The sequence below is a fragment of the Phaethon aethereus genome (genome assembly GCF_964289735.1).
Source record: "Phaethon aethereus genome assembly, chromosome: 1".
NCBI lineage: Eukaryota > Metazoa > Chordata > Aves > Phaethontiformes > Phaethontidae > Phaethon > Phaethon aethereus.
In genome coordinates, this window is record NC_138575.1 from 143,547,793 (window position 1) to 143,575,372 (window position 27,580).

The following is a 27,580-nucleotide window of genomic DNA, read 5'->3' on the forward strand; positions in this document are numbered from 1 at the left end:
TCTCCCTCTTACAACACACAGGTTCATGTGAATAGCCTTTTACCTTCATGTTATCTTTCAGAAATGGCTGTATCAGGAGCTCAGCTGGTGGTCCCTACAGTCCCCTGGTATTTCTACTCTGCTTCTCTTGTTTCTTTGAGGAATTTTCCTACCACTTTGTAAACACTGTGTAAGCAGCAGGTACCGCAGCTTATCAGTGACGTGGATGATTACTTTCACCATTTATTTGCTCTACCTGTCCCTATCCACTGCATAAAAATTTTCACCAACATAACTAGAGTTTATAAAGACATTTTCCAAGCATTTACTGCAATGGCTACCAGACAACCTAGCATCACTTGACTGACATCAGAGAAATTATACTAACATACAACAGCTGTTAATCTAGATACCAGTAAATGTCCCTTGTTGAAATACACTTGGAACCTCAAACTGCAGAAAATACTGTGACCTCAGTGCTGCCTAGGCCTATGTAGTATCTACAAGTTCCCTATCATGGACAATCTTTTGCTGCTACCTCCTTAACTGTATCTGCTACATATTAATTTACAAAAATCCCATCCTTAATACTCTTAATTCCCATAATGGATTCCATAAAGAAAAAATTGTAAAATTTTGCAATGAGGTAAACTTATATAATAGAGCTTGGATGTGCTTTGTTGTCGAAGTAGTGTGGTTTTAGTTTGTGAACTGTTGATGTATTTATTGTTAATAAACAGTTGATATAACAGTTTCGGTTGGTATTGACATTTGCTTGTCTGAAAAATTGTTTACACTGAAGATAGTGAACATTATGTGAGTCATGTTACTTTAAAATGTTGCTGTAATATCTTCTTCACATATTTATTTATAATGTAGTACAAAAACTTGCTCTCAAACTTTAGCACATCTTTTTGAATTAAATTTCTTCTCAAATTTCAAACTCCAACTAGTGAAGGATTTACTGCATGTATCTATCAGTCTGAGCTTCTGCATCTTTTTTTTCCAGTTATAGTTGTGCAGATTTCTACTTCTGCTTGGTCCTACTATGTGATTTATTTTAATATCACTAATTTTCAGAACAAACATACCATTATGTACATTAAGTGTGAAGGGCTACCACAACTAAGTCAGCTATAACTTTCTCTGTGTATCACTAGAGTATTTAAATAGCTCTCCTCCCACTAACACATAAACTGTGCACTTAGTAATAATATTTTTGTAGCTATGAGCTATGTTGAGGAGATATTAGAGGAAACTGATGTCTACCCAAAGGTAGTAGGGTCTTAATGAGAAAATAAAAATGTTAATGGTATTAACTACAATTTTAACTATAAGGAGTGGAAAGTAATGTTTTAAGAACTGCTTAAATGAATTCACCCTGAATAATAGTAAAAGTAATAGCAATAGTAATACACTCTTCACACAGCAGTTTAAGCTTGATAAAATACCTGAGTAAAGTATTATTAGCTATGAATTAATAAAAAAAGTTTTCTTCATTTTCCAAAGTTTTAAGTCCTATAATAGGCCATCTGCAAAAGTTTTTCTGTATTTACTATGTGAAATTTCTTCAAAAACTTACTTGCATTTGGGCAAAATAATTTCTTCCTACTGTCATTATAAGTGATCAGATTATGCGTGGGGATGAAATCTTGCCTTCAAATAGACACGAGACCACTAACTACTGCTGGCTTTAGTCAGACCTTAGCGAAGTCATATTCTTCTTGGCTGCATTTAAACTGGCTCTACACACTGTAATTTCTCAGAGATAGATCGGGGGATCAAATGATACACTAGTAGAAACCAAATGATAGCACACTGAGCAAAGATGCATGGTGGAAATGTTTTCTGTAGTGCAGAACTCAGAGAGTTCTACTCTTTAAGGTAATTAAACAAAAATCATCCAGTTGTCATCAAACTAAATGACAATTTTTTTCAAAATGTACTGGTTTTGGCAGGGGTGGAGTTCATTTTCTTCATAGCAGCCTGTATATGGTTATATTTTGGATTTGTGACCAAAACAGTGCTGATAACACAGAGATGTTTTCATTATTGCTGAGCGGTGCTTGCACAGAGTCAAGACCTTTTCTGCTTGTCACCCCACCTCACCAGCAAGCAGGCTGGGGGTGCACAGGGAGCTGGGAGGGGACACAGCTGGGACAGCTGACCCCAACTGACCAAAGGAATATTCCATACCATATGATGTCATGCTCAGCATGTAAAGCTGGGGGAAGAAGGTGAAAGGGGGGACGTTCGAAGTTACAGCGTCTGTCTTCCCAAGTAACCGTTACATGTGATGGAGCCCTGCTTCCCTGGAGATGGCTGAACACCTGCCTGCCCATGGGGAGTGGTGAATAAATTCCCTGTTTTGCTTTGCTTGCGTGCGCGGCTTTTGCTTTACCTATTAAGCTGTCTTTATCTCAACTCATGAGTTTTCTCATTTCTACCCTTCTGACTCTCTCCCCTGTCCCACCGTGGAGGAGTGAGTGAGCATCTGGGTGGGGCTGAGTTGCCCACCAGGGTTAAACCATGACATGAAACAAATTCCGTAGCTAAAAGCATGGATATGAGTTTTTTTCTGAAAGTGAATCTTTATTAGTCCATTTGGAAGATATGACTTGTGCAGATTCTGATGTTAACAGCTTATCACTAACCATTGAAGAGGTTTCCCCGTCCCCAACTTTTTTTATAATCACACCTCTAACAGGTTTCAAGGCCAAAAATGGTTCATTAACTCAGATTCCAATTCTTTCTGTTAATTTGGTGATGGTACGCTTGCCACAGCTTTATGGTCTAGAACATAATGCCATTTGCTATATTTACTTATCTTGGAGACGGAATTTGAAAGCTCCATGCTCAAACTCAGAGGGATTCTTATTGTTTAAGGTGCATCTATACTGATTTCTGCAGCTCTTTTGTTCTTAGTCTTAGTTCTTTGTTTTTCTAGAATAGATGACGTAACTGTCATGTTGAATATCTAGAGAACAGAAAATTGTGTGTATCCAAGCACCACACAGTGGAACTAAGTAGATTATAGCGTATGGTCTTCCATGATACATCTGAATGATGCATTTTTCACTGGACCAGAAGTAGGGTTACTTTTGTGTACTGAAAAAATTAGTAATACAGGAGGGAAAATGAGGAGAGGGATGTTAATGACTGAATGATTCTAAATGGAAGTTTGCTTCTCTGGTGGATTTTTAAGCTAAAAGGCAATTCATGCCTGAGTGTACATTCAGCCTGGTTCATTTTATTACTGGTTGCTGCTTTTTCCTGTATTGTTTAGTCGCTATCACAGGAACACAGTGGGATGACTCACATGACTGGAGTGTTGCAACAGATGGCTATAAGCTCTTCAGAAGGCATAGGCATGGAAGGAGAGGTGGTGGGTGGTTCTGTATGTTAAGGAGTGTTTTGAGTGTATAGAAATCAATGATTGCGATGACCAAGTCAAGTGCTTATAGGTAAGGAAGAGGGGGAAGGCGAACGAGGCAGATTCCTGATGAGTGTCTGTTACAGACCACCCAACCAGGATGAAGAGGCAGCTGAAGCATTCTACAAGCGATTGCATGTCTCACAATTGCTAGCCCTTGCTCTTGCGAGGGATTTGAATTTACCAGACGTCTGCTGGAAATACAACACAGCAGAGATGAAACAGTCTAGGAGACTCCTGGAGTGTGTGGAAGAGAACTTCCTGACTTCCGGGTCCTGCACTTTGGTCACGACAACCCCATGCAACGCTACAGGCTTGGGGAGGAGTGGCTGGAGAGCTGCCACGCGGAAAAGGACTTGGAGGTGCTGGTTGACAGCCAGCTCAATATGAGCCAGCAGTGTGCCCAGGTGGCCAAGAAGGCCAACAGCATCCTGGCCTGTATCAGAAATAGTGTGGCCAGCAGGAGTAGGGAAGTGATCGCCCCCGTGTACTCGGCACTGGTGAGGCCGCACCTTGAATCCTGTGTTCAGTTTTGGGCCCCTCACTACAAGAAGGACACTGACGTGTTGGAGCGTGTCCAGAGAAGGGCAACAAAGCTGGTGAGGGGTTTGGAGTACAAGTCTTACGAGGAGCAGCTGAGGGAACTGAGGTTGTTCAGTCTGGAGAAGAGGAGGCTGAGGGGAGACCTTATTGCTCTCTACAACTACCTGAAAGGGGGTTGTGGTGAGGTGGTTGGTGGTCTTTTCTCCCAAGTAACTAATGATAGGATGAGAGGAAATGGCCTCAAGTTGCACCAGGGGAGGTTTAGATTAGATATTAGGAAAAATTTCTTTACGGAGAGAGTGGTCAAGCATTGGAACAGGCTGCCCAGGGAGGTGGTGGAGTCACCGTCACTGGAAGTGTTCAAAAAACGTGTAGACATGGCCCTTCAGGACACAGTTTAATGGGCTTGGTGGTGTTGGGTTGATGGTTGGACTTGAAGGTCTTAAAGGTCTTTTCCAACCTCAGTTATTCTGTGATTCTGTGATTCTGTTGTCATTGACTCTCCATTCCAGCTTTGAGATTTTTCTGTTCACATGCATTTATTTGAGCAGCTCTCTTTTGGTATGATGCAGATCAAATTCTCACCTACAGACTGGATACAAGTCTCTGCAGGAATATAGTTTCTGTATGCACTAAGAGTGACGGTGAGGCTAGTTCTTTGTGTAGTGATGAGGCACCTATATCACGACCAGAAGAAGAAGGAATCCAGGCTGGTTAGTCCAGTTTTGGGGTTATACGCGGGACTGGGCGGGCGGGCGGGCGCACAACGCGGAGACCTCCACATCGCAGCGTTTCAAGAGTGCTGGGTGCGCCCAGGTACCAGAAAGAACTTTCCGTGAGCTTCAGCTCCCTGACTCAGGCGTGGGCTCGGCTTCCCCCGCGGCGGCCGCAGCTCCCCCGGCCCCCCCTTCGCCGGCTCCGGCGTCCCCCTCCCGCCCCCCTCCCGCCCCCTGGCGCGGTCCCGCCTGCAGCCCCCCCCCACCCGCGGAGGGGCCGCCCACCCCGCAAGAGGAGCCGCTCCGTCGCGCCCGCCTCCTGCACAGCGCCCGGCGCGGGGAGGCGGGTGGAGCGGTGGAGCGCGGAGCCCCGGCACCCCGTGCCCCTCGTCCCCATGCCGCGGCGGGCGGCGGGAGGCTGCCGCCGCGGGAGCTGTGCGCCCAGGCAGCCCAGCAAGCGGCGCGGAGCCGCCGGCATCGCCCGCCCGCCCGCTCGCCCGTCGAGTTCCCGCAGCGCCCGGAGCGACGCGCTCGGCTCCCGCCGGGGCTGAGGGATCCCGACGTTTCGCCGGGACGCGGGGCACGCAGAGAAGGCGAGCGCTCAGAGAAAATATCAGTAACTGAAAAAAACCACCACCACCCCAGACGTTGTCCTGCCCGGCTACCGCGCATCGCTTATGCTTATTCGGGGGAACGCAGCCAGGACGGCGGACCACGCAGGATGACGGGCGATGAGGAGTCCTAAGGCGGCGTCGAGGCGGGCTGCCGCGGGCTGCCATGAGCCTCGGCGAGCCGGTGCCGGAGGGGAGGCCGGGAGCCAGGTAGCCGCCGGCCGCTCCGCGTCGCCGGCCGCCCGCAGCTCCCCGGGGCAATGGCAGCGGCGGGCAGCGCCTGCTGAGGCCGCCGCGCCCGGCTGCAGGTAAGGAGCCCGCGCACGGCCGGTGGCGGCTGCCGGGGCCCGGTTGGGGGGTGGAGGCGGTTTGAGATGGGGGGTCCCTGGCGGGTCTGTGCGGGAGGAGGACGGGAGCGGCGCGGCTGCCTGGCTGGTGGCGGTCGGGCGCCCTGCGGGCCGTGCCGCCGTGTGTCGGCGCCCGCCCTCAGCCCGTCCGCTCCTGTGGCGGAGCCCGGCGGGGACATTCTGCCCTAATGGGAAGCATCTGCCCTCGGGACGGTAAAAAGAAACACGGGGATGGGGGGGACACGCACACACGACCGCGCCTCCACCATGGCCGCGGCTGGCGCACGGCCCGGCCCGGCGGGAGGGGCAGCGCCGCGCGGGACCCGCGCAAACCTCCCCGCGGGGTGGGCGCGGTCCCGCGAGGAGCCGTGCGGGGCCGCGCCGCGTCCCGACGCCCCGCCCCGCTCTGCGCGCGCCCCGCCTCCCGGCAGGCTGCCCCCCCTCCGCGGAGGCGGTGGCGGAGCCGCAGCCCATTGGCTGGCGCGCTGCGCGGCGGCGGTGGAGACAGCCAATGCCGTTCGGGGCGCGCGGGCCGCTCGAGGGCGCCCCCGGGCGGCAGGGCGCGGCAGCGCGGAGCCGGTCCCGTCTTGCCTGCGTTTCTCCTGCCAAATCTCTGGACCAGCGGCTTCGGCGTGGGTGCTGAGGGCCCTGCACTCGGGCGTCGCTGTTTCTCAGCTGGGAGAAGCACGGGTGAGTCCCCTTGGCCTGCTCATCCCCAACCCCTCACAAGTCACTGCAGTTTCCTCTTAACCTCGGCGAGCACCAGTGCAGTGCCCCCTCCGAAAAGGAATGGAAGTGGGTAGGATGTTTTTTAAAAGGAGTTTTCATTAAAGAGAACATTAAGGAAAACAGCACCTGAATATTCTTAAACAAATTAAAAGCTATTTGTCTCATAAAGAATGGTAAACGTCTCATTAACTTGACCACAGATATTTGAGAAACCTCTTCATCCCGATGAGCCTCTCCTTTGAACTGTAATGGTTTGCACATGATGGTCTTAGGGGAAAAAAAAAAGCATGCCTCGTTGCTAGCAGATCTGAGAAAATCTGACTTTTATACTAAAAGCAATAACTAATGGAACTCATAATATCTGGTAGAACTGAATGCCTTTCCATCGTTGTCACACAGTTATTCAAGAGCAGGAACACTAAATTTCTGCTACTAATAGTAGCCTGCATTCTTGTATGGCTTTAATCTGAAGCGCTCAAATTCTTCTGATGGTAAGGATAAGAATAGGGATATTTCAAATTCATTTCTCCAAAGTTGGGCTGTGTAATCTGTAATTAGACATCTACATAGATTATTTTATCTTCAGAAATGGTTAGTGCTCAAGGTCAATAACAGTTGTGTTTTCTTGTCTGTTCTAGTACAGTGTGGATCTTTAAATGACTCTCCATGAGTCTAGCCACCCAGTTTTAGACACAGAGTTCTAAAAATGTGAACTTGAGTGCTGATAGACATGGCAAGGTGATAAACTTCCTTGCTTACATTTCCTCTGAGGTCTGTGCTTATGCTTCTAAGTAAATTGACGAGTTTTATCAATTCTGATAATTCAGAGCTTTTGTTTGCTTAAGATTACAATGTAAAAGCACATTGCACAGTAAAATTGCACAGTAATGCGTGTCAAAGGATGACAGAGTCTAGATCCATGGCCAACCAATTCTTTCGTTCACTGACTTTCTCTCCCATTTCCCATATACATTATGAATGGGATTCATTCAGCCAAATTTTACTCTCCTGGATGTTAGTAGCCTGTCTAAAAATTAGTCAGCTAGGCTAGGTGAGTTAGCTGATTAGGGACCCAATGTGGCTGATTTGTATTGCTTCTAGGTATCTGATCAGGTAGATAGATACCTGATATTATTCACCTTCAAGTGAATATAGGTAGCTTTTTTTTCTTTCACTTGACTGTAGAGGGAGCCATGGCAATTTGCTTGAAGTAGATGCTTCCCTTGAAGTTTTCTGATTTTTAGGTGAGACAAGTACTTCCCTTGGCTACAGAACAAACCTACAAAATTTATAACCCTAGGGAGACAGCATAACTTTAGTAAACTAGGTATTTAGTAGAATAGTAGAAGTGAATTATGGGGGAAAAGTTAACTTTGAAGTAGCAAATGACTTGGAGGAAAGAAAACCTCTTTCTGATGGAACTTTGCTTTGGTTGTCTACAGACCTTCTGGGACGCTGCAGAGCATCGCTGGGTATATAAAGCTTTTTAAAAGGATTGCAAAATAATGCAATATCATCGTATCTTCTCTCTTCCCTCCTCCCCCCCCCCCATGTTTCCCCCGGCCGACCCAGGAGGAGCGAGGCGAGGGGAGGCGACAAGATGGGGGATGGCTCGGCGGCGGGGGCGCTCTCCGTGGTGCTGATCCTGGCTCTGGGGCTGCCACCGGGCGCCCTGGCCTGCCCCCACCCCTGCGCCTGCTACCTCCCCACCGAAGTCCACTGCACCTTTCGGTCCTTAGCAGCTGTGCCGGCAAGGATTTCGAAACATGTGGAAAGAATCAATTTTGGGTTTGTATGGCAGTTTGTAGCAAACAGTTTTATGTTCTTGGTGCGCAATCCTGGAACGTCTCTCACACATGCGGCGTACCGAGATCACTGTGTGTGTTTTTTAAGTAGAATTGCAGAGGTGGGTGGTTACGTGCAGGTGCTGTATTTCAAATGCTACAACTACTGGCATGGAGAAAGTTTTATTGTTAGCCCTCATGTTTCAAAGAAAAGTTACTACTATTTTCAAATAAATATTTATATCATGGTGTCAGTTCTTCTTGGTAAATGGTATATGTAGTCTTTTATAGTGTATAAAAAAAATATACTGAATTAGACCTATTAATCCCTAGTATGGGATTTCTACTAAATGTTGATTATTATACCTGTGGTAAAATAATATAGCAGGAGTAAAATTCGATAATGTAGCCAGGTAGCATTTTGGAGAACAATGAGACGTAGCATATCTTAAAGCAATAGCGTAAAACCAAAGTTATTCCATTGCCTTTGGAGTTTTGGTTTTGTTCCAAGAACTTAAGTGCATTATAAGCAGACATCAATGTTTTGGGGAGAGATTGCTCAGGCCCCAACTCACTTTCCTCTGCCAGGGTATTGCCAACTCACATCTACCTGTCAGATTGTAAGACGAGAAGGCAAGGACGGTTTGCAGGCTGCATATCACAAAAGTGCTGTGTCGTGTCATTATGTGACAAGGCATGGTGCAAGAGTCGCAGTCCTCTTCTGCTCAGTATCAGAGCTGCCTCACTACCTGGTATGAACTCACCCTGACCGCCCCAAAACGTGTAACCTGCGATTGATCATGCAATGACTGACAGTAGGGACCTTGATTTTTTTTTTTTATTCTTTTCTGTAGTTAAAATGTCTATTCACCAGCACTTTATCCACCTAAAGCCAATTTTAGTGTTACAGCAAGCTGTACTTTCATGCCATTCTTGAGTCAAAAATGCTTCCCTCTCCTCCCACATTCAAAACCACGCATATTCACAGTTACATTCCCCCATAAGTCAATATTCTATGGCAAAGTCTAGCCCTAAATGCTTTTGAAAATGTGATGTAGGCTTCTAAGTTATTTAGGTGTTTTGACATTTTTTTATTAACAGTACATGATTTGATACTGCTAACATAGAAAACCTTTCCTATCTTTGTGCTTCATCACTATAAATGACATTGTCTGAGTTGTGTCCTTTCCCAGGAAGAAACAGTCTTAACAATCTGTTGTTTCATTTTTTTTCACCTTGGAAAAAAGCTTTCACCATACCTCTATTTTAAGATGCTTTATATTTATGAGGTGAAGATTATTTTCCTAACTGGAAATAATTTAGGAAAATTTCTTATTTAGAGAAGTTTAGAAGGGCTGATGTTAAAATATGTAATTTTAATAAGAAGACTCCTATAAGCCTAGTAGATCTGTGGGACTAAGGATATCAAAACAGTAGTCTAAATTTTTAGATAGATGGCATGGTGAGGATCTGAAAGTATTTCCTCCATATTCAAAGTATTCTAATTTCTCGTTGTCTCTTCCCTTCCTTTCTAGAAAGTGTTAAAAAATAGGAAAAATCTTTAAAATTTGATGCTTACATTAGAGACTTCATGCCCAGATTAGCTCATATGTTTAATTTTATGTCTACATATGGAAAACCCAAAGGTAGACTAGGCTGCCAAAATTAAGGCTTCCATATTGGCGAATAAAACCTGTTCTATTTGTTCAAAGTGAAATTGAATTGTTTTCAAAAAGTAGATTTTCTGTATTCCTTCTGTAAAAAGGAGTTTCTAGGCTCAGATTAGATAATTGGAAGGTCAGATCCTAGATTTTATGTAATTAGTTGACGTAGCCAATTACACTTTGTAACAGTAAGTGAAGCATGATGTGACTTCCTGCTTCTCATGCTGTTTGGGAGATATCAATTTTTAATATATTGTCTCCAAAACTTTATTCATTTATTGTTAGATGCTGTTTTGGCAACACTGCAGCCCATCTAGTTTGCCAGACTTTATAGCATCATTGGCTGGCTACAGGCCATTAATTTATTACCATTCCATAAACTGAGCTGCATGGAAAAACATACTGACAACTATTAGAACTTAAACGCCTATTTATTACTCTTACTCCTAAATTATGGCTAAAGTGCCACAAATTGAGTTAAAAGAAATCTTAATGTAAACATGAACTAAGTATACTTGGCCTTGTAAAAATGTTTCAGTAACTTCTGGCCCTTTGACAATGCATTAAGATCCCTCCAATTTTTCCCGAAAGTTAGCTTATACTAATTTTACATTTGCAGTCCATGACAGTCAGTGCATAAAATGTAATTGCACATGTGATTTTTTTTTCCAGGTTTAACAGTATACAGTCTATATACGAAAACTCCTTTGCAGGACTTGCAAAACTGGAATTGCTCATGATACATGGAAATGACATTCAGAGTATACCTAATGGTGCTTTGAAAGATCTTGTGTCTCTACAGGTAATGCTCACATCTTCCTAAATTTCATAAACTGTAACTTTGATGACTAACAGAAGACAAAAATAAATGTTTTTTGTAGTGCCTTTCTTACGATTAAGATACCATTTCCCCCCACAAATACACTGGAGATTTGTTAACTATGCCCGTGTCATATTTGATAAAGCCAACTCATATTCAGCTGTATTCTCCCTCTTTGACCAGCATACAATTTTTCAGTGGTGCAAAGGGTATCTGAATGAGGGAGGAAAACTTCTGCATGCTTGCTATTCTGTTTGGATTTAGATAAAAAAACAAAATTATTCTTTTTTATTCTTTTTTTTTAGGTTTTCAAAATTAGTTACAATAAATTGAAAGTCATAACTGGCCAAACTCTCCAAGGACTTTCAAGTTTAATGAGACTGCACATGGACCACAACAGAATTGAGTTTATTCATCCGAATGCTTTTAATGGATTAGCTTCTCTGAGACTGGTCCACTTAGAAGGAAATTTGCTCCAGCAGCTTCACCCCAACACCTTTTCAACATTTATGGTCCTTGGTTATTTCAAACTGTCAACAGTAAAACATCTCTACCTATCTGAAAATGCTCTTATGACCTTGCCTGAAGGGATGTTTCAAGGCTTGCCACTGCTGGAGAATCTTTACCTTCATGGGAATCCATGGGCCTGTGACTGCAGCTTAAAATGGCTTCTTGAATGGAATGAAGTTTCTGGAGGTAAAGGCAGAAATACCAATGCCTCTTCAACTCATAATATTAGATAATTTATTTTCCTTTTCTGCATTGAAAAGTGAGGGACTTTTGGGCCAGTCACTACAAGAAGGACGTTGAGGTGCTTGAGTGTGTCCAAAGAAGGGCAATGAAGCTGGTGAGAGATCTGGAACACAATTCTTATGAGGAGCGGCTGAGGGAACTGGGGTTGTTTAGTCTGGAGAAAAGGAGGCTGAGGGGAGACCTTATCACTCTCTACAACTACCTGAAAGGGAGTTGCGGCGAGGTGGGTGTTGGTCTCTTCTTCCAAGTAACTAGTGATAGGGTGAGAGGGAATGGCCTCAAGTTGCACCAGGGTAGGTTTAGATTGGATATTAGGAAACATTTCTTTATGGAGAGAGTGGTCAAACATTGGAACAGGCTGCCCAGGCAGGTGGTGGAGTCATCATCACTGGAAGTGTTCAAAAAACATGTGGACGTGGCCCTTTGGGACATGGTTTAGTGGGCTTGGTGGTGTTGGGTTGATGGTTGGACTTGATGATCTTGAAGACCTTAATAATTCTGTGTGATTCTGTGATTTTTTTTTTCCTGAGTATTGTTACTTACATGATGTCTATGTACACTATTATGTTCCATTACCTTTCAACGAATGGTTGCATTAAAAAAGCAGTGTTAGGAGGAAGAAGTTGTGTATCACTAGCTAAAAATCTGTATTCAACAACAAAGGAATTAGTCATTACATTCAAGGCACAAAAAGTGATAGTAAAGTTTATAAATGGAAGGAGCAGATAGGTTATAACATTAGTGTGTTCATTTGCACAACACTGTGCCTTTGACTAAGGACTGATGAATGTCCTCAACTAACAAAGCTACTAACTATGTGCTCTCATGGCAGGTGGGAATGTTGGATTTGAACTTGTTTGGCTAAATAAGGAACAGAAATCAGGTTTCTAAATTCCTGGATGAGTCCTTTGATTCTCTTAACATTAAGACTGTTATGGAATATTCATGCATCCTTCATGTCTATCTGTGTTTCCTCATTGACCACAACTTTTATAGTATCATAGAACCATTTAGGTTGGCAAGGACCTTTAAGAACATCTAGTCCAACCGTTAACATAACACTGCCAAATCCACCACTAAACCATGTTTCTAAGCACCACATCTACATGTCTTTTAAATACCTCCAGGGATGGTGACTCAACCACTTCCCTGGGCAGCCTGTTCCAATGCTTGACAACTCTCTCCGTAAAGAAATGTTTCCTAATAACCAGTCTAAACCTCCCCTAGTGCAACTTGAGGACATTTTGTCTTGTCCTATTGCTTGTTATTTGGGAGAAGAGACCCACACTCACCTCACTACAACCTCCTTTCAGGTAGTTGTAGAGAGCAGTAAGGTCTCCCCTCAACCTCCTCTTCTTCAGACTGAACAACCCCAGTTCTCTCAGCCACTTCTCACAAGACTTGTTCTCTAGACCCTTCCCCAGCTTTGTTGCCCTTCTCTGGACATGCTCCAGCACCTCAATGTCCTTCTTGGAGTGACTGGCCCAAAACTGAACACAGGATTTGAGGTGCAGCCTCACCAGTGCCGAGTACAGGGGCACAATCACTTCCCTACTCCTGCTGGCCACACTATTTCTGATACAGGCCAGGATGCTGTTGGCCTTCTTGGCCACCTGGGCACACTGCCGGCTCATGTTCAGCCGGCTGTCAACCAACACCCCCAGGTCCTTTCTGCTGGGCAGCTCTCCAGCCACTCCTCCCCAAGCCTGTAGCGTTGCATGGGGTTGTTGTGACCCAAGTGCAGGACCCAGCACTTGGCCTTATTAAACCTCATACAGATGATCTCAGCCCATTGATCCAGCCTGACCAGATCCCTCTGCAGAGACTTCCTACCCTCCAGCAGATCAACACTCCCACCCAACTTGGTGTCGTCTGCAAATTTACTGAGGGTGCACTTGATCCCCTCGTCCAGATCATTGATAAAGTTCTTAAACAGATGTGGCCCCAATGCTGAGCCCTGGGGAACACCACTTGTGACCAGCCACCAATTGGATTTAACTCTGTTCACCACAACTCTCTGGGCTTGGCCATCCAGCCAATTTTTTACCCAGAGAACAGTACACCCATCCAAGCCATGAGCAGCCAGTTTCTCCAGGAAAATGCTGTGGAAGGTGAAAGGTGCTTCCATGCTGACTAAGCCTAATCACCTGTTTGTCCTGTATGTGCTATGTGATAGTGCTCAAGATAATGTGCTCCATAAACCTCCCTGGCTCCGAGGTCAACAATGGAGCAAATACTTTTTAAGTATTTTCAGAGAACACCTACAATCCGGCAATCTTTTTCCTAGAATAACTGTTCTATCCTTGTTCAGGCTTAGATGTAAGGTAAGTATCACGCTGTTTAGGCTGGAACACTTCAGGTCATGTGCAGAAGAAAAATACTAGAAGAAAAAAACCCAACAAACAAACAGTTTTAGAATGCCTCTGTATCAGGAATACAGTAAATGAGGGGTTTCTTGAATATCAGTTTTTGATTTGGACATCTCAGTTTACCAAGGCCCCGTCTCAGGTAACCAAATACTTACCATAGTAGGCCAGAGGGACTGGTGTTACACCAGAGCTGCTGCTAAAATATGAAGAGGGAATTGTCATTTAATTGCAGCTGAAGATGTCTCAAATGAGTGCTGGAGTCACAAGGTTTATATAATGATTTGGAGCATGTATGGTGGATGATGGTGGGTCTTGTAATCTTACAATATGTAAATAATTGCATTTTTGCACTTAGCTATAGGACAATACTTTTAAGGGTGTGTGATACTTGAATGGGTAATGTAAGTGTTCCTGACTGAATTGAGATGTAAATCATCTAACTTTGATATTATATTTCACTAACTTACATTTTAATATTCTTATATACTCTCCTTGATCCAAAAGAGTATGTGTATTAAATGTACTTAAGTTGCACTGTAAGTTATAACAATGAAATATTAGATGAACTTTCTTCCCTTACGCGGTGTTGGCTTGTTAGCATTTTTATTCAGTTAAATTCCCTTTTTACAGTACAACAGTAGTGATTACTGGAAAGGGAAAATAATTTTCATGTATGACAGATTTTGTATCTTTATACAACTATAACATTAATTTCTTTGGGAATTATGTCCAGATAGAGTTATAAAAGTGTTGCTTCATAGAGTACATTGAAGTTCTTCAGACCACTGTGCCCACTGCCAAGTTGATTGTGGGCCAGTTCTGTCATGAAGCAAGCTTCCTTTATCTTTGGAACATCATATTTGAATCTCTAAGTGATAGACTGGTTCAGTTAAATATTTCATTTGTAAGACATTCTCAAGAAAATTGATTTGTCAGACTGGCAAAGCATATACTTTACAATTAAAAATAGTATGAAATTTTGCCACTCTTCTCCGCTTCTAACATTTTACCTTGTATCCCACCATGGTTCATTCATTCAAAGATCCCTCATTCCTCAGGAGTGATCAACGTGATGCTTATTCTTATTCCTAGAATAACTGGAATACATTTTATTTACAACATATTTCCAAACTAAATATGTAAGGTGACGTTTGACATTCTAATGAGCAGAACAATGTAATAAACAGATGACTTATTTTGCAGACAAGGGTTTTTCTGGCATTGATAGAAGAGAGGAATCAAGGCTATCATTTCCTTTTTTAGAGCTCCTTCTCTGTTTTAGTTTTTATTTTATCTTTACAGAGTTTACAGTTATTTCAGAGATCAGGGAAGAAGTGGCACTTTCAATTTTTGTGGCTGCTGATTATTAGCTTGTAAGTACAGGAATTAGTCAACAGATTTTGTTAGCTACAGTAGAATGCTTTGTGTATTGCCAGAAATGTTGTTGGTGAATAGAGAAAAATAAAAAACTTCCTGGATTATTTAATGAGGAAGTCCAGCATTTCTCAGGTAAATGCTGAATGTTTTAAAGCTGAGAGGACCCAGTCCTCTTCACTTTAGATGCACAAGATAGATGGGTAGGCTGTCACTGTACAGATACAGACTTTTTGACACAGCGTAGATTTCCACTGATTTCTAAAAATGTTGCTCTGAACACTTCAATTTCTAGACATTTCATTCAGAGGCAGTGAATCTAATTTTCAGGAGGATGGAGTATTCAGTCCTCTCATTAAAGTCAGAAGAAGTTGTGGTCAGTTTGAGAATCACGCACCCATTTGACTGTGAAAACAGAGGTGCTATTTTAAAAGCCTTGCCTTATGTGTCATGTGCCAAACTGCGTACCTCATGCGGTCCATTTGGCAATCCTGAGAGTTCTCTAACTCTAGAACAGAGTTCTGCCGGTTACCTATCTTTTGTTTTCCCTTTTCTTTGCAGGTGTTTTGAAATGCAAAAAGGACAAAGCCTATGAAGGGGGACAGCTCTGTCCTAAGTGCAACAGCCCGAAACAGCTGCAGAAAGAAGATATTCAAAACTTGAAAGATATTTCCTGTAGGAAACCTGTCATTCAGTCCTCACTGAGGCAGAATAGCAGCACTCAAGATGAAGAAGATGGTGACAATTATGAACTCCCTCTGGAAGAGCTTTGGTCCTCTCCATGGAAAATTACTCTAAATATGACTGATGAGCATGGCAATGTAGTCCACCTGAACTGTGAAATCAAAAAACCAACAGACTCTACCAAAATTCAGTGGAGTCAAATCCAGACTCAGGAGATTGATATAAATGCTACAATTTCACTGGATTTTGAATGTCCAATGAATCGAGAAAACTATGAGAAATTATGGAAACTTATAGCTTATTACAGTGAAGTACCTGTCAAATTAGAGAGGGAACTTATGCTCAGCAAAGAGCCTAAAATAAGCTATCAGTATAGGCAAGGTTCAGATTATGATGCTCTTTACTACACAGGTGTAAAAGCTCAAATACTGGCTGAGCCTTCCTGGGTGATGCAACCTCTTATAAATATCCAATTAAACAGGCGTCAGAGTACAGGGAAAAAAGTGGTACTCTCTTTTTTTACTGTGTTTTCTCAGACAATTCATACCAAAGACACCAAGCAGCAGAGAAGCTGGGTAATGATAGAGCAAAACCAGAGCACAAGGACAGCACAGAGCGTGGTGGAAGGGTCAGAATGTCAGCTGAGCTGCAATGTGAAAGCCTCTGAGAGTCCCTCTGTTCAGTGGCTCTTTCCAGATGGGTCTAAACTGCAGGCACCATTTAATCAGAAAGACAGTAGGTTTTCCATTCTCAGTAGTGGCCAGCTAATAATCAAAGCAGTGAGTTACACTGATGGTGGTTTGTACCACTGCATTGCCCAAGTGAGAGACGATGTGGACATAATGGCTTACAGACTTCTAGTGCAGCCTCCAGCTATCCAGGTAGGTGATTCAGATGTAGTGAGAGTTGAAAAAAATGTTGGAGATCCAATAGTTTTGCCGTGCAGTGCAGTTGCCATCCCAGAGCCACAGCTGAGCTGGATTCTTCCAAGCAGCCAGGTACTTAATGATTTATCAAACTCTTCAAAAGGATATATGTTGGACAACGGTACTTTGCTTATTCCAAAAAGCCATGTCAGTGATAGTGGCCATTACAGATGTGTGGCAGTCAATCAGCAGGGATCAGATCAGTTTGTTGTAAGGGTCACAGTAAATAAAATGGTGTCTGACAGGTCATTTAAAAGGATAAAGCTAAAAAAGCGCCCGGGCTCAAAAAGTTCATCAAAAACAAGAGGGCGGGTCATAGACAATGGAGAGGGATCAGGGGCAGGAGGGGTGGATGAATTCCCACAAAGAAAGAACCACCTGAAAGACCGAGAAATATCCTTCAAACAAAAAAGTGACCAGGTGACAGAGGCTCAAATTAAAAAGGGAAAGAAGGGCAGAAGGAAAATGAAAATCTGGAAAAGTAGTGATAGAACCCAAGACAGCAATGTGGCAGAAGGCCGGAGAGTATTTGAATCTCGAAGGAGAATTAATATGGCGAACAAGCAGATTAATCCACAGCATTGGGCTGACATTTTGGCAAAGGTCCGTGGGAAGAATATTCCTAGAACAAAAACAGATACTGCCATTTCTTTAACAACTGCACTGCCATCAGTCATGCAGAAGACTACTCCAGTCCCTCATCCGGTAGCCAGCCCTCCACCTTCAGAGAAAGCAGCTGATGTGGTAGATTCCTCTGCTGATGCATCACCTGTGGGTGAAGATGAGCCATTCTCAGTCACTGTTTCCCACAACACTAAAGCATTTTCGGTCCAGTCCATATTAACAAGGTCAGAAACTGAACCCTTCTCCGACCACAGGGCTTTAGAAACACCTGCAAGTATATATGCTGTAGAAATCCCTGTATCGAGTCCATATTTGACTTCTGTGTCTGCAACTGTGCAACCTGAAGGCCAGCTGCATCTTGACGTCAGGACTGATGATTCAGTCGTAGTCAACAAAAATATCCATGCTTTCACTGAAGAACCTCTAACCAGACAAATTGTAACAAACTTTCCTAGTATTCAGAGCAGTTTATTCACAGTGGAAAATGTAGATAGAACTGTATCTTCCACATCAGAGGAAAATTCTGCTTTTGCTGAGCTACCACTTGATGCTACTGTCCTAGTTGAATCTCAGACTGTGGATCTTCATAGTGTCTTGGAGACAAGCGTGAAGATAAATGAAGTGGACCTCGTGAGTGTTGACACCATGAGTTTAACACCTTCTCAGTTGGATGAGGTCATCCCAACAGATTCTGTAGGCACTACTACCGTTTCTTCATCTGTTTCTCCATTTGTCACAGAAAAGGGCGATGACTTGATACATCAGCACAAAGAAGTATCCAAGCACAAAGAAGTATCCACAGGTCAGACAAAAATGACAGACTTAAATAGAAGTTTTCCAGCTGTCACACCCATCAGGGTTCAGAGCAGGGAAGAACCTGAGACCCACAGGAATACAATGACTCAAGAAAGCATGTCCAGCAGTTATGCAGAGAGTTTTCAGGGAGGAGAACATAGAAACCTGGCTACTCCAAAACCAGATCCCACATTCATTTTGCCAAGTACTAAAGCTCTTCATAAAACAGCAGATGGGATAAAAACGGTTTCTTCCGTCAGTAGATTGACCACTGTGGCCACAACAACAACTCCTTACAGAAAGACCATGCCTTCACTTGTTACTCAGCATGCTAGAAAAAGGCCTTATGGGAGAAGGAGATTGAGGCCAAACAAAATCCGACAAAGACCAAAGCCTTTCCCCCCTGTTGTTTTAACCACAGAGGCGATGCCTATCATTCCAAGGACAGCTGAAGTTGAAGGTGTGACCAAAACTCCTTCTGCAACTCTTGAAAGTCCTGATCTTAAAAACAATGTCAAAATACAGGTTAAGGAACAGAAGCATATGGGATTCATTCCTTCATTAGTTACTGATCCAGTTGTCTTAGAGAAAATTACCGAAACCAGAGAGGTGGTTACAACTTCCTTCTTTAGGCCTACTGCTTCTCCACCTGAAGCAAAACATATGACACTCTCTACTGCTCCTGAAACCTCGGCACTTCCAGTGACTGCACCTATCACAATTTTATCATCATATGTTGTACATGACGCAGTTCCCACAAAAGAATTAAGTGCACCTCTGAAACCAGAGCAAAGTGAACTGCCAACATACTACTCACTAGACAATGTATCTGAGGAGAAGAGCATTAAAGCAGATTCTAAAACTATAGATAGTAAGGCTGAACAATCAAGCACCGCTTCTCCTGAGCATATGAACAGCTTGATATTATCTACAAAACCGGAATCTCAAGAAGAGCCTATCCTTTTTGTCTCAGAAGTTGTGGTTGATGAAAAAACTGCTGGAACGTTCCAGCTGATATATCCCACTATGACAGACTTAAGTATTCCTGTTGGCACATTGGAAGTTTTTAAGGACCTTCCAGTTTCAAAGGAGTCATGGAAGCCCACAGTATCTTCAGAAACACCAGCAATAACTGATCCACCTCAGCAACATGAGACAATTACTTTGTCTTCCTCCTTCAGCACGACAGAAACTCAGACTTTTCCACTTAGAGAAACAAATGAATCTGTTGCTTCTCAGACTGGGACAAAGCCATCTTCCTTGGATAAAAAGGAAGCTAAGCCACATGTATTTCATCATGATGCCACTTTGCAGACAACTGAAATACCTCTGACTACATCCACTGCCTTTATTCCATTTATAAAACTTGCCACACTTCCCTCTTCCATTTTAAGCACTTCACACCCTTCTCTTCATTATACCACCAAAGAAAGTAATGTCTTCAATCAAGAAAGGTTCTCAGAAGCAAAACAAGTTGAAGCAGATGGTGACAAAATGGTGGTGAGCTCAAGACAGAATGTACAGTCTACTCCTTCCTCTAGCCAAAACAGAATTAGCATACAGTCAAAAGAAGAACAATTCAAAGATATCTATAGTAGCAAGTCAAACAACAGTTTACTGCTAAATCCAAACCTTCCCCATCCACCTGCTGGAATGATACCAAGCCTAAACCAAAGATTGCCTGTTGTGCCTCCAAAGCACGTTCCAGTAAGAGGCACAGTGAAGCCTCCATACGTTGTAACGCAAGGCTCCTTTCGCTATTTCATAACACACCAGCCTCTTCACTACACAAACAAACCAGAGATAACAGCATATGCAGCACATACTATCCAGGACAAAAAGTCTTTTGCTTCTCAGAGAGAAACAACTACCCCAACGCAAGCCTCTCCATTTCACAAAACAAATTCATTCACTGGAACCATGTTCAGTAATCAGGGTCAGAACAGATACCATATTAATTCAAGATTTTTTGGAAATAACTTTGTTCCAGATAACAGAGGCACAGCAGGGAGACTACCAAGTCAAGGCATCCCCTATTATCCCAGTTCCAGAATGCCATTCCTTTTCAACAGAACAAGGATATTCCCTCACTTAAATATGCATCCTAAACCAGTAGTCCCTAGTCAACTAGTCCCAAAAGACACAAATGAGAAGGTTGCCCAGGTCTCCCCTACTAGGATTACAGTGCAGAAAGCTACAGCTATTCCAGTGCCTCCAATGCCATATGCAACAACCACCACATCACCACCACTAGCAGTTTTGAAGATTACCCCTCCAGCTTTTCTCTCTCAGCGCACAAAACCACAGATATCCACTACAGTTCATCCTTTTAAAAATGTCCATCATCGTCATCAAAAAGTGCCATCTGTTCCTTATGTGGGAGGCATTATGCCACACAATTCAACTGTAATTCAATCTTTCACTAATTTCAGGATACATGGAGAAAGGCCTAAAATTATAACAAAAGGGTCTCAGAGCATATCCATCCTTGCTGAAACAGATGCTTTTATTCCTTGTGATGCAGTAGGGGAACCCAAGCCTTTTATTACTTGGACAAAAGTCTCTACAGGTAAGACAGAGAAAAATGTGTTCTTCCATCTAGTTTTTTAAGGGTACAGATACTTGAGTTGTTGCATAGACATGCAACATGATTGCAGGAATAGTCCAAAACACTGAAGAATAATTTCTGTCTCTTTTAATCAATATAGATAAAATGTGACAAATTGCAACTAATCATTACAAGTAAAAATAATTTTGCAATATTTCTTGTAGTAAAAGAAAACCTCTACCATTTAATGAGGTTTTTTTTGAAGGGGGAATAGCAGCCAACTTTGATTATTCACAGCAGTTAGAATTTGTGTTGACAACATTTACAAGTGTGGGTTTATTAACATTGCTGCCTTAAATATTGATGTATGTGTCATCTCCATAAGCAAAAGGAAAAGAGAAATTATGTAAAGATTTAAGAGGAATTCTAAAGCATAAAGCCCTTAAAAATTCCCACAATGTACAGGCTTGCAAGCTAGTATGATTAGCTCTGCAATAGAAACAAAGACTAATTTGAGCTATGGACAGTGTCAGAAGATGTCATGTGATCCATCTGAAGTTGTAGTTGATGTTAAGTAAATCTAAAATCTTACATAAGGCTTTTTCAATGCAATGATGTATGTCTTAAAGCCTTTGACTTTCCATTTCTTTCTTTCCTCTTACCTTACCAGGAGCTCTAATGACAGCCAACACCAGGTTACAAAGGTTTGAAGTCTGGAAAAATGGTACCCTCCTTATCCAAAATGTTCAACTGCAGGATCAGGGACAGTATTTGTGCACAGCTCAGAACCTGCATGGCATAGATAAAATGATCATTGTGCTCACAGTTGTAGCCCACCAGCCCAAAATTTTACTTTCCCGCTATCGAGATGTCACGGTCTATTTTGGAGAGACCATAGCAATGGAATGCCAGGCTAGTGGGACTCCAAGCCCACATATTTCATGGATTTTTCCAGATAGGAAGATTTTACAGACAGTCACCACCACAGAAAGTAGGATAATGCTTCATGAAAATCGAACCTTGTCTATCAAGCAAGCAACTTTTTCAGACCGAGGAGTTTACAAATGCGTAGCAAGCAATGCTGCAGGAGCTGACAGCATTGCAGTGAGGCTCCACATTGCAGCCTTACCCCCCATCATCCAGCAGAATAAGCAAGAGAACATTTCCTTGCCCCTTGGTAGCAGTATTAACATCCACTGCACTGCCAAAGCAGCACCTTCTCCCAGCATCCGCTGGGTGGTCTTTGATGGCACGCAAATCCGACCGTCTCAGTTTGTCAATGGGAATTTATTTGTTTTTCCGAATGGAACTCTTTATATTCGCAATGTCTCCCCCAAGGACAGTGGGACCTATGAGTGCATTGCTGCTAACATGGTGGGAGCTGCCAGGAGAACAGTACAACTCCATGTGAAGAAGAACTCATCTAATGCTAAGATCACTGGGAGCTCTCCTCAGAGGACAGATGTAACATACGGCAGTATCCTGCATTTGGACTGTAGTGCTTCTGGTGATCCCTGGCCTCGGATATTATGGAGATTGCCTTCCAAAAGGATTATTGATTCCCTGCACAGGTAAATTACTATTTGAGATGTCACAGCTAGATTACAGTTTAGATGAACTTAGAGAAAAGAACATTCATATCTGTACAAGTTTCATTCTTGACTTCTGTGAGTTTTAAATGAGGCCCCCAATCCTTAAGGAAGAATTTGAAATTATATCAAAAGATAGCCAAGTCATAACTTAACGTAATTTTCTTGTAAACAATAGTACTCTTGAAAAGTCAGCTTCAAGTGGTTAGGATAAGCTGCCACTATTTGTCTTTTACAGCCACTTGTCAAAGTGGTATAAAGTCCAGTGGCAACAGTTAAGATACACAGCTCGTGTATCTGCTTGTTTCAGTGTGCCTAGTTTGCATACAGTTGCATAGGTGCTTGCTTTTCCCCAGGAGAAATGGGATCACTGAATTTTGCTTGTCTGTTGTACAAATCATTATACACTGAAAATACGGGGCAAAGAAATCATCTTATAATGGTTAGTAAGCATGACCATTTTAACATTGTTGTAAAAATGAACGTTACCATACAATAAGGTCTGTGCAAACCCAGTTGCATGTAAATGCTTAAAACAATACATTCTCCAATGTATCAGGTAAAATATCACTTCTCCAAAACTACAATAACTGTCTTAAAACTTTGCTGAAAACATAATTTCTGCTCTATAAATTATTCATTACTCACTCTTTCAGCACTACAGACATATGAGAAATGTACTGAAATTAAAATGCACACTTATCAAAAACTCTCTTGATAGTTGAACGTAGTCATCATTTTTTTCATAGTGACAAAAAATATATTTAGGTAGCCTGTAGATCACACAAAATCCAGAGTTCATTTTATGCTTCATAGTGTTAGCAACAAAATACTGTTGGTTTGTTGTTTTGTTTTCATTTTCCCTCATGATTTTTATGTGGGCTGTTTTTCAAATACAGTAGATCTTTGGGGAGAAAGCTGGGACTACTGAGGAAATCAGTTTTGACCAAAATGCACCAATTCCATAATGAAGTGGAAAGGGATAATAGCTTTTTAGCACATTGAAAATATTTTTTTTCCATATTTCAAAGCTTAGCAATGTTGTACTTCTTTGTAATTGTTCTAAAGATTACCTGATGCCAGACAAAATTGCTTATCTTAATTTGTTTTTAGCTGAGGACCCAAGTGCCAGACTACATAGTTATGGTCCATATAGGTTTGTGTGGCATATATCATTCAGAGATCCCCTATTTCAATGTTACAGAATACTGTATGTGCAGCCAGAAAAGTAAAAAATACCACCATTTGGTATTTAATGGTTGTTTAGTGGTCAAAAACACCATTAAAGTAATTGAATGTAACAGTAGAATTGCTTGGTTACAAGTGAGTGAATTATTTTTTTCCATTTGCTTTTTGGTGGTAAATATCTTGAATGTTTCAGACCATGTAATTATCCAACAATAACAACGATCCTCTCATTTTTTTTCAGTATTGTTGAGTTGCTGCTTTTTCCCCCCAGATTTCTCTCAATAATTAATACCTAAAATGTGATTTTGCAGCTCATGTTCTGTTCATTTTTCTTTCTTTACAGTAGCTTGGAGACTAGAATCAAAGTATTCAGCAATGGGACTCTGGTTGTCCATTCAGTTACAGATAAAGATGCAGGAGACTATTTGTGTGTGGCCCGCAATAGGATCGGGGATGACTATGTGGTCCTCAAAGTGAATGTGATGATGAAACCAGCAAAAATAGAACATAAGAACGAGAATAACCACAAGGTTAAGTACGGAGGGGACCTGAAAGTTGACTGTGTAGCCACAGGTCTGCCAAATCCTGAGATCTCCTGGGGTCTTCCAGATGGCAGCATGATCAATACCTTCATGCAGTCAGATGACAGCGGCAGCCGGACAAAGCGATACGTGGTCTTCAATAATGGAACTCTGTATTTCAATGACGTTGGACTGAGAGAGGAAGGGGACTACACCTGCTATGCTGAGAACCAGATTGGGAAGGATGAGATGAAAGTACGTGTCAAAGTAGTGGCCGAGCCTGCAACTATCAGGAACAAAACATATGTCATTATTGATGTACCCTATGGTGATGTTGTCACAGTAGCATGTGAAGCCAAAGGAGAGCCCACACCCAAAGTGACCTGGCTCTCCCCAACCAACAGGCCCATTCCTGCCCTATCTGAGAAATATCAGGTATATAGGGATGGCACCCTCCTAATCCAAAAGGCCCAAAGATCTGACAGTGGTAACTATACTTGTGTAGTGCGGAACAGTGCTGGAGAAGATCGGAAAGTCGTCTGGATCCATGTTAACGTTCAGCCTCCCAGAATCAACGGACACCTCAGCGCAATAACATCTGTGAGAGAGACAGCCATCAGGGATAGCCGGAAACTTATTGACTGCAAAGCTGAAGGCATCCCTGCTCCACGGGTCTTATGGGCTTTTCCAGAAGGAGTAATCCTGCCAGCTCCCTACTATGGGAACAGGATCACTGTGCATCGTAATGGTACGTTAGACATCAGAGGGGTGAGGCAGACAGATGCGGTGCAACTCATATGCATTGGACGGAATGAAGGAGGGGAAGCAAGACTGATTGTGCAGCTCCTCATCTCAGACAATTTGGAGAAACCCTCCTTCAGAGACCCTGTCAATGAAAGGATCACTGCCATTGCTGGGCACAGCATCAATCTGAACTGCTCAGTCCAGGGGAACCCCAAGCCCAGCACAAGCTGGATCCTTCCCAACGGCACTGAAGTGCTGAGTGGCAGCCGCCTGCACAGATTTTACCATAAGAGGGATGGGATCTTACACATCAGCAACCTCTCTGCTGGGGATGCCGGGACTTACCGCTGTACTGCCAGAAACCCAGGAGGTTATATGGAACGGGTAGTCTTCCTGAAGGTGGGACTCAGGCCAGAAATCAGCAACCAGTACAACAACCTGGTGAGCATCATCAATGGAGAAACTCTGCAGCTCCATTGCATCACCCAGCCAAACCAACGGGCGCAGATCTCCTGGACGCTGCCCAATGGAATGGTCCTGGATGCCCCGCAAGCTGTGGGTCGCTTTTCCCTGCTGGAGAACGGCTCACTGATAGTGCGCGAGGCTTCTGTGTTTGACAGGGGCACTTACCTGTGCAAAGTGTCCACAGAGTATGGCACTTCTGTTATGAATGTGCCTGTCATCGTGATAGCCTATCCTCCCCGAATCACCAGTGAGCCGGCCCCCGTTATCTATGCCAGGCCTGGAAATTCAGTAAAACTGAACTGCATGGCCATTGGGATTCCTAAAGCAGAAATAACATGGGAGCTTCCAGACAAATCACATCTGACAACAGGAGCTCAGTCCCGTCTGTATGGAAACAAATTCCTCCACCCTCAGGGTTCATTAGTCATCCAGCAGTCTACTCAAAGGGATGCAGGCTTCTATAAATGCACTGCTAAAAATATACTAGGCAGTGATTCGAAAACAACCTACATACACATATTCTGACACTGAAACAAATGCCTTTGGCTGGATACTAGTGTTCAAGTCACTGCCAAGCGAGTGCAACAAGTACTGCTTGCAAAAAAGCCAGGAAGGCTGAGGGCAGAAAAAAAAAGAATTAATCCTATTTTCATGCAAAGTGTATTGCTTTTGTACTCAATATGGTAGTAGGTCCCTGCAATAAATGGAGGCAGTAGACATATTGAAATTGAGGAGACTAACACATTGGAAAAGGTCTTTAAATTGTTAAGAGAGTGTAGTGTGATTTTTCATGCTATCCAATAGCATCTGAGACCTAAAGTACTCTATTCTTGTCAATAGTCCAAAGCTCTTCCTTGTTTTAACAAGCACCTTAAAAGTACCAAAGAAGTATTAACTGTTAATAAATGAGCTGCAGTGATAGAAGTGCTTTAGTAAAACATATTTTTCTTTATACCCTGCAGTGTTTTTACATAATCTAGCCTTATAGAATATGATTACTAACCTTTCTGTTCATTTTTCTATCAGCTCTGCAAAATCAAAGACTAACTTAGCAACTAAGAGTGATCTATTTTAAAAAAATACGTGCAGACATTAGTTACCTTAACATATGAACAAACCTTTTCCAGCTACTAAGGACGCTACAGTCAAACCATTCATTATATATTTTATATATATTTTTAAATTAGACTATGAGACTAGAAAGAGTAACAATGAACTTGGTCTCATTTTATAAATTATTGGTCTTTACAAGACTCTGATACATTACAGTGTTTTATAATATTAAGGTCAATATACTGTACATTTTATAATAAAAAATATTTTCCAAAAAATGTATTCACTGTCGTTTTCATTGAGAAAATAGGGAACTCCAAACACTGAAAGTATAAAGATAAGTCAAAAAGCAGAAGTCATGTAGTGTTATACATACTCTTTATCTTTTCAAACATTATGTCCCAATAAAAATGTAACAATTCTGTTATGTTTATTTCAGGATACATTTACAAGTTCAATACTTTTTCTGCAATCAAAGATGGTTTATTGGATAATGTACATAATTTTAGTAAGATTTATCAATTACGCTACTGAAATAGTTGCTACAAAATGCTGGATATGCCCATGTTTCAAGAAACAACTCCCGTTAGAATCTTGCAAATGTTAATTTACCTTTAAAACATTTAAAACATATTCTCTGAGATATTCCTGAATTCTTAATGTTCTGGTTGTTCATAAAATTATGCTTCTGTTCTAGAATATGATGAGAATAAAAGCTTTATTTTTATTTTCTCTATTGATTAAAACATGGCAGAAAGTAATGTAAAGTGTTATTCTAATATTTACATTTTGTAAAAACTGTAAACAAATACTTCCTTAACCCACACATTCATCCAGTTGAGGAAAATTGTAAGCTGTTGCAAAATGCGTATTTATCATTATGGTAAACAGAAATTAACTACTTGAAGTAAAAAGTGTTTGATTAGAACAAGGATGTTGAATTAACTGATGAGGCCATGGACATTACTGAAGATACAAGGGGCATAATTTATGTGATAGAATATTTTATAAAACTTATTTTCTAAAAAGTCAGTGCAGGCTAAAAAGTTGTGGTTTGTACACAAGCATTTATTAAAGTTAAAGTTATGATACTTGCTTAATTAAATAGCACTTAATTATGCCATAGTTTCGCTTTTATGGTTTAAACCCTTGGGTCCTAAATCAGCAAATCAGTGCTCAGGGTGAAACAAGTGCCTAAACATGTGGCAGGAGTATAGCTGCTTGTAAGAGTAGTTAATGAGCGACAAGTATTCAAGATTTTTAACTAGATTGTTCTAGGTTATCTTTTCTAATCTGGCTATTTTCCTTGAACATGTCACAG

The 27,580-nt window shown here is 42.3% G+C and overlaps 1 protein-coding gene across 1 annotated transcript; it reads left to right on the plus strand.

The window, feature by feature from the left end:
• Positions 1 to 5,402: 5,402 nt before the first annotated feature.
• Positions 5,403 to 25,731, plus strand: MXRA5 (matrix remodeling associated 5; the record flags this gene model as incomplete). The annotated part of the gene is made up of 7 exons (XM_082007358.1): positions 5,403 to 5,590; positions 7,931 to 8,146; positions 10,479 to 10,608; positions 10,932 to 11,322; positions 15,684 to 20,720; positions 21,370 to 22,270; positions 23,820 to 25,731. 7 exons carry the CDS (start codon positions 5,403 to 5,405, stop codon positions 25,729 to 25,731), a joined length of 8,775 nt encoding a protein of 2,924 aa, XP_081863484.1.
• Between the last annotated feature and the right edge of the window lie 1,849 nt (positions 25,732 to 27,580).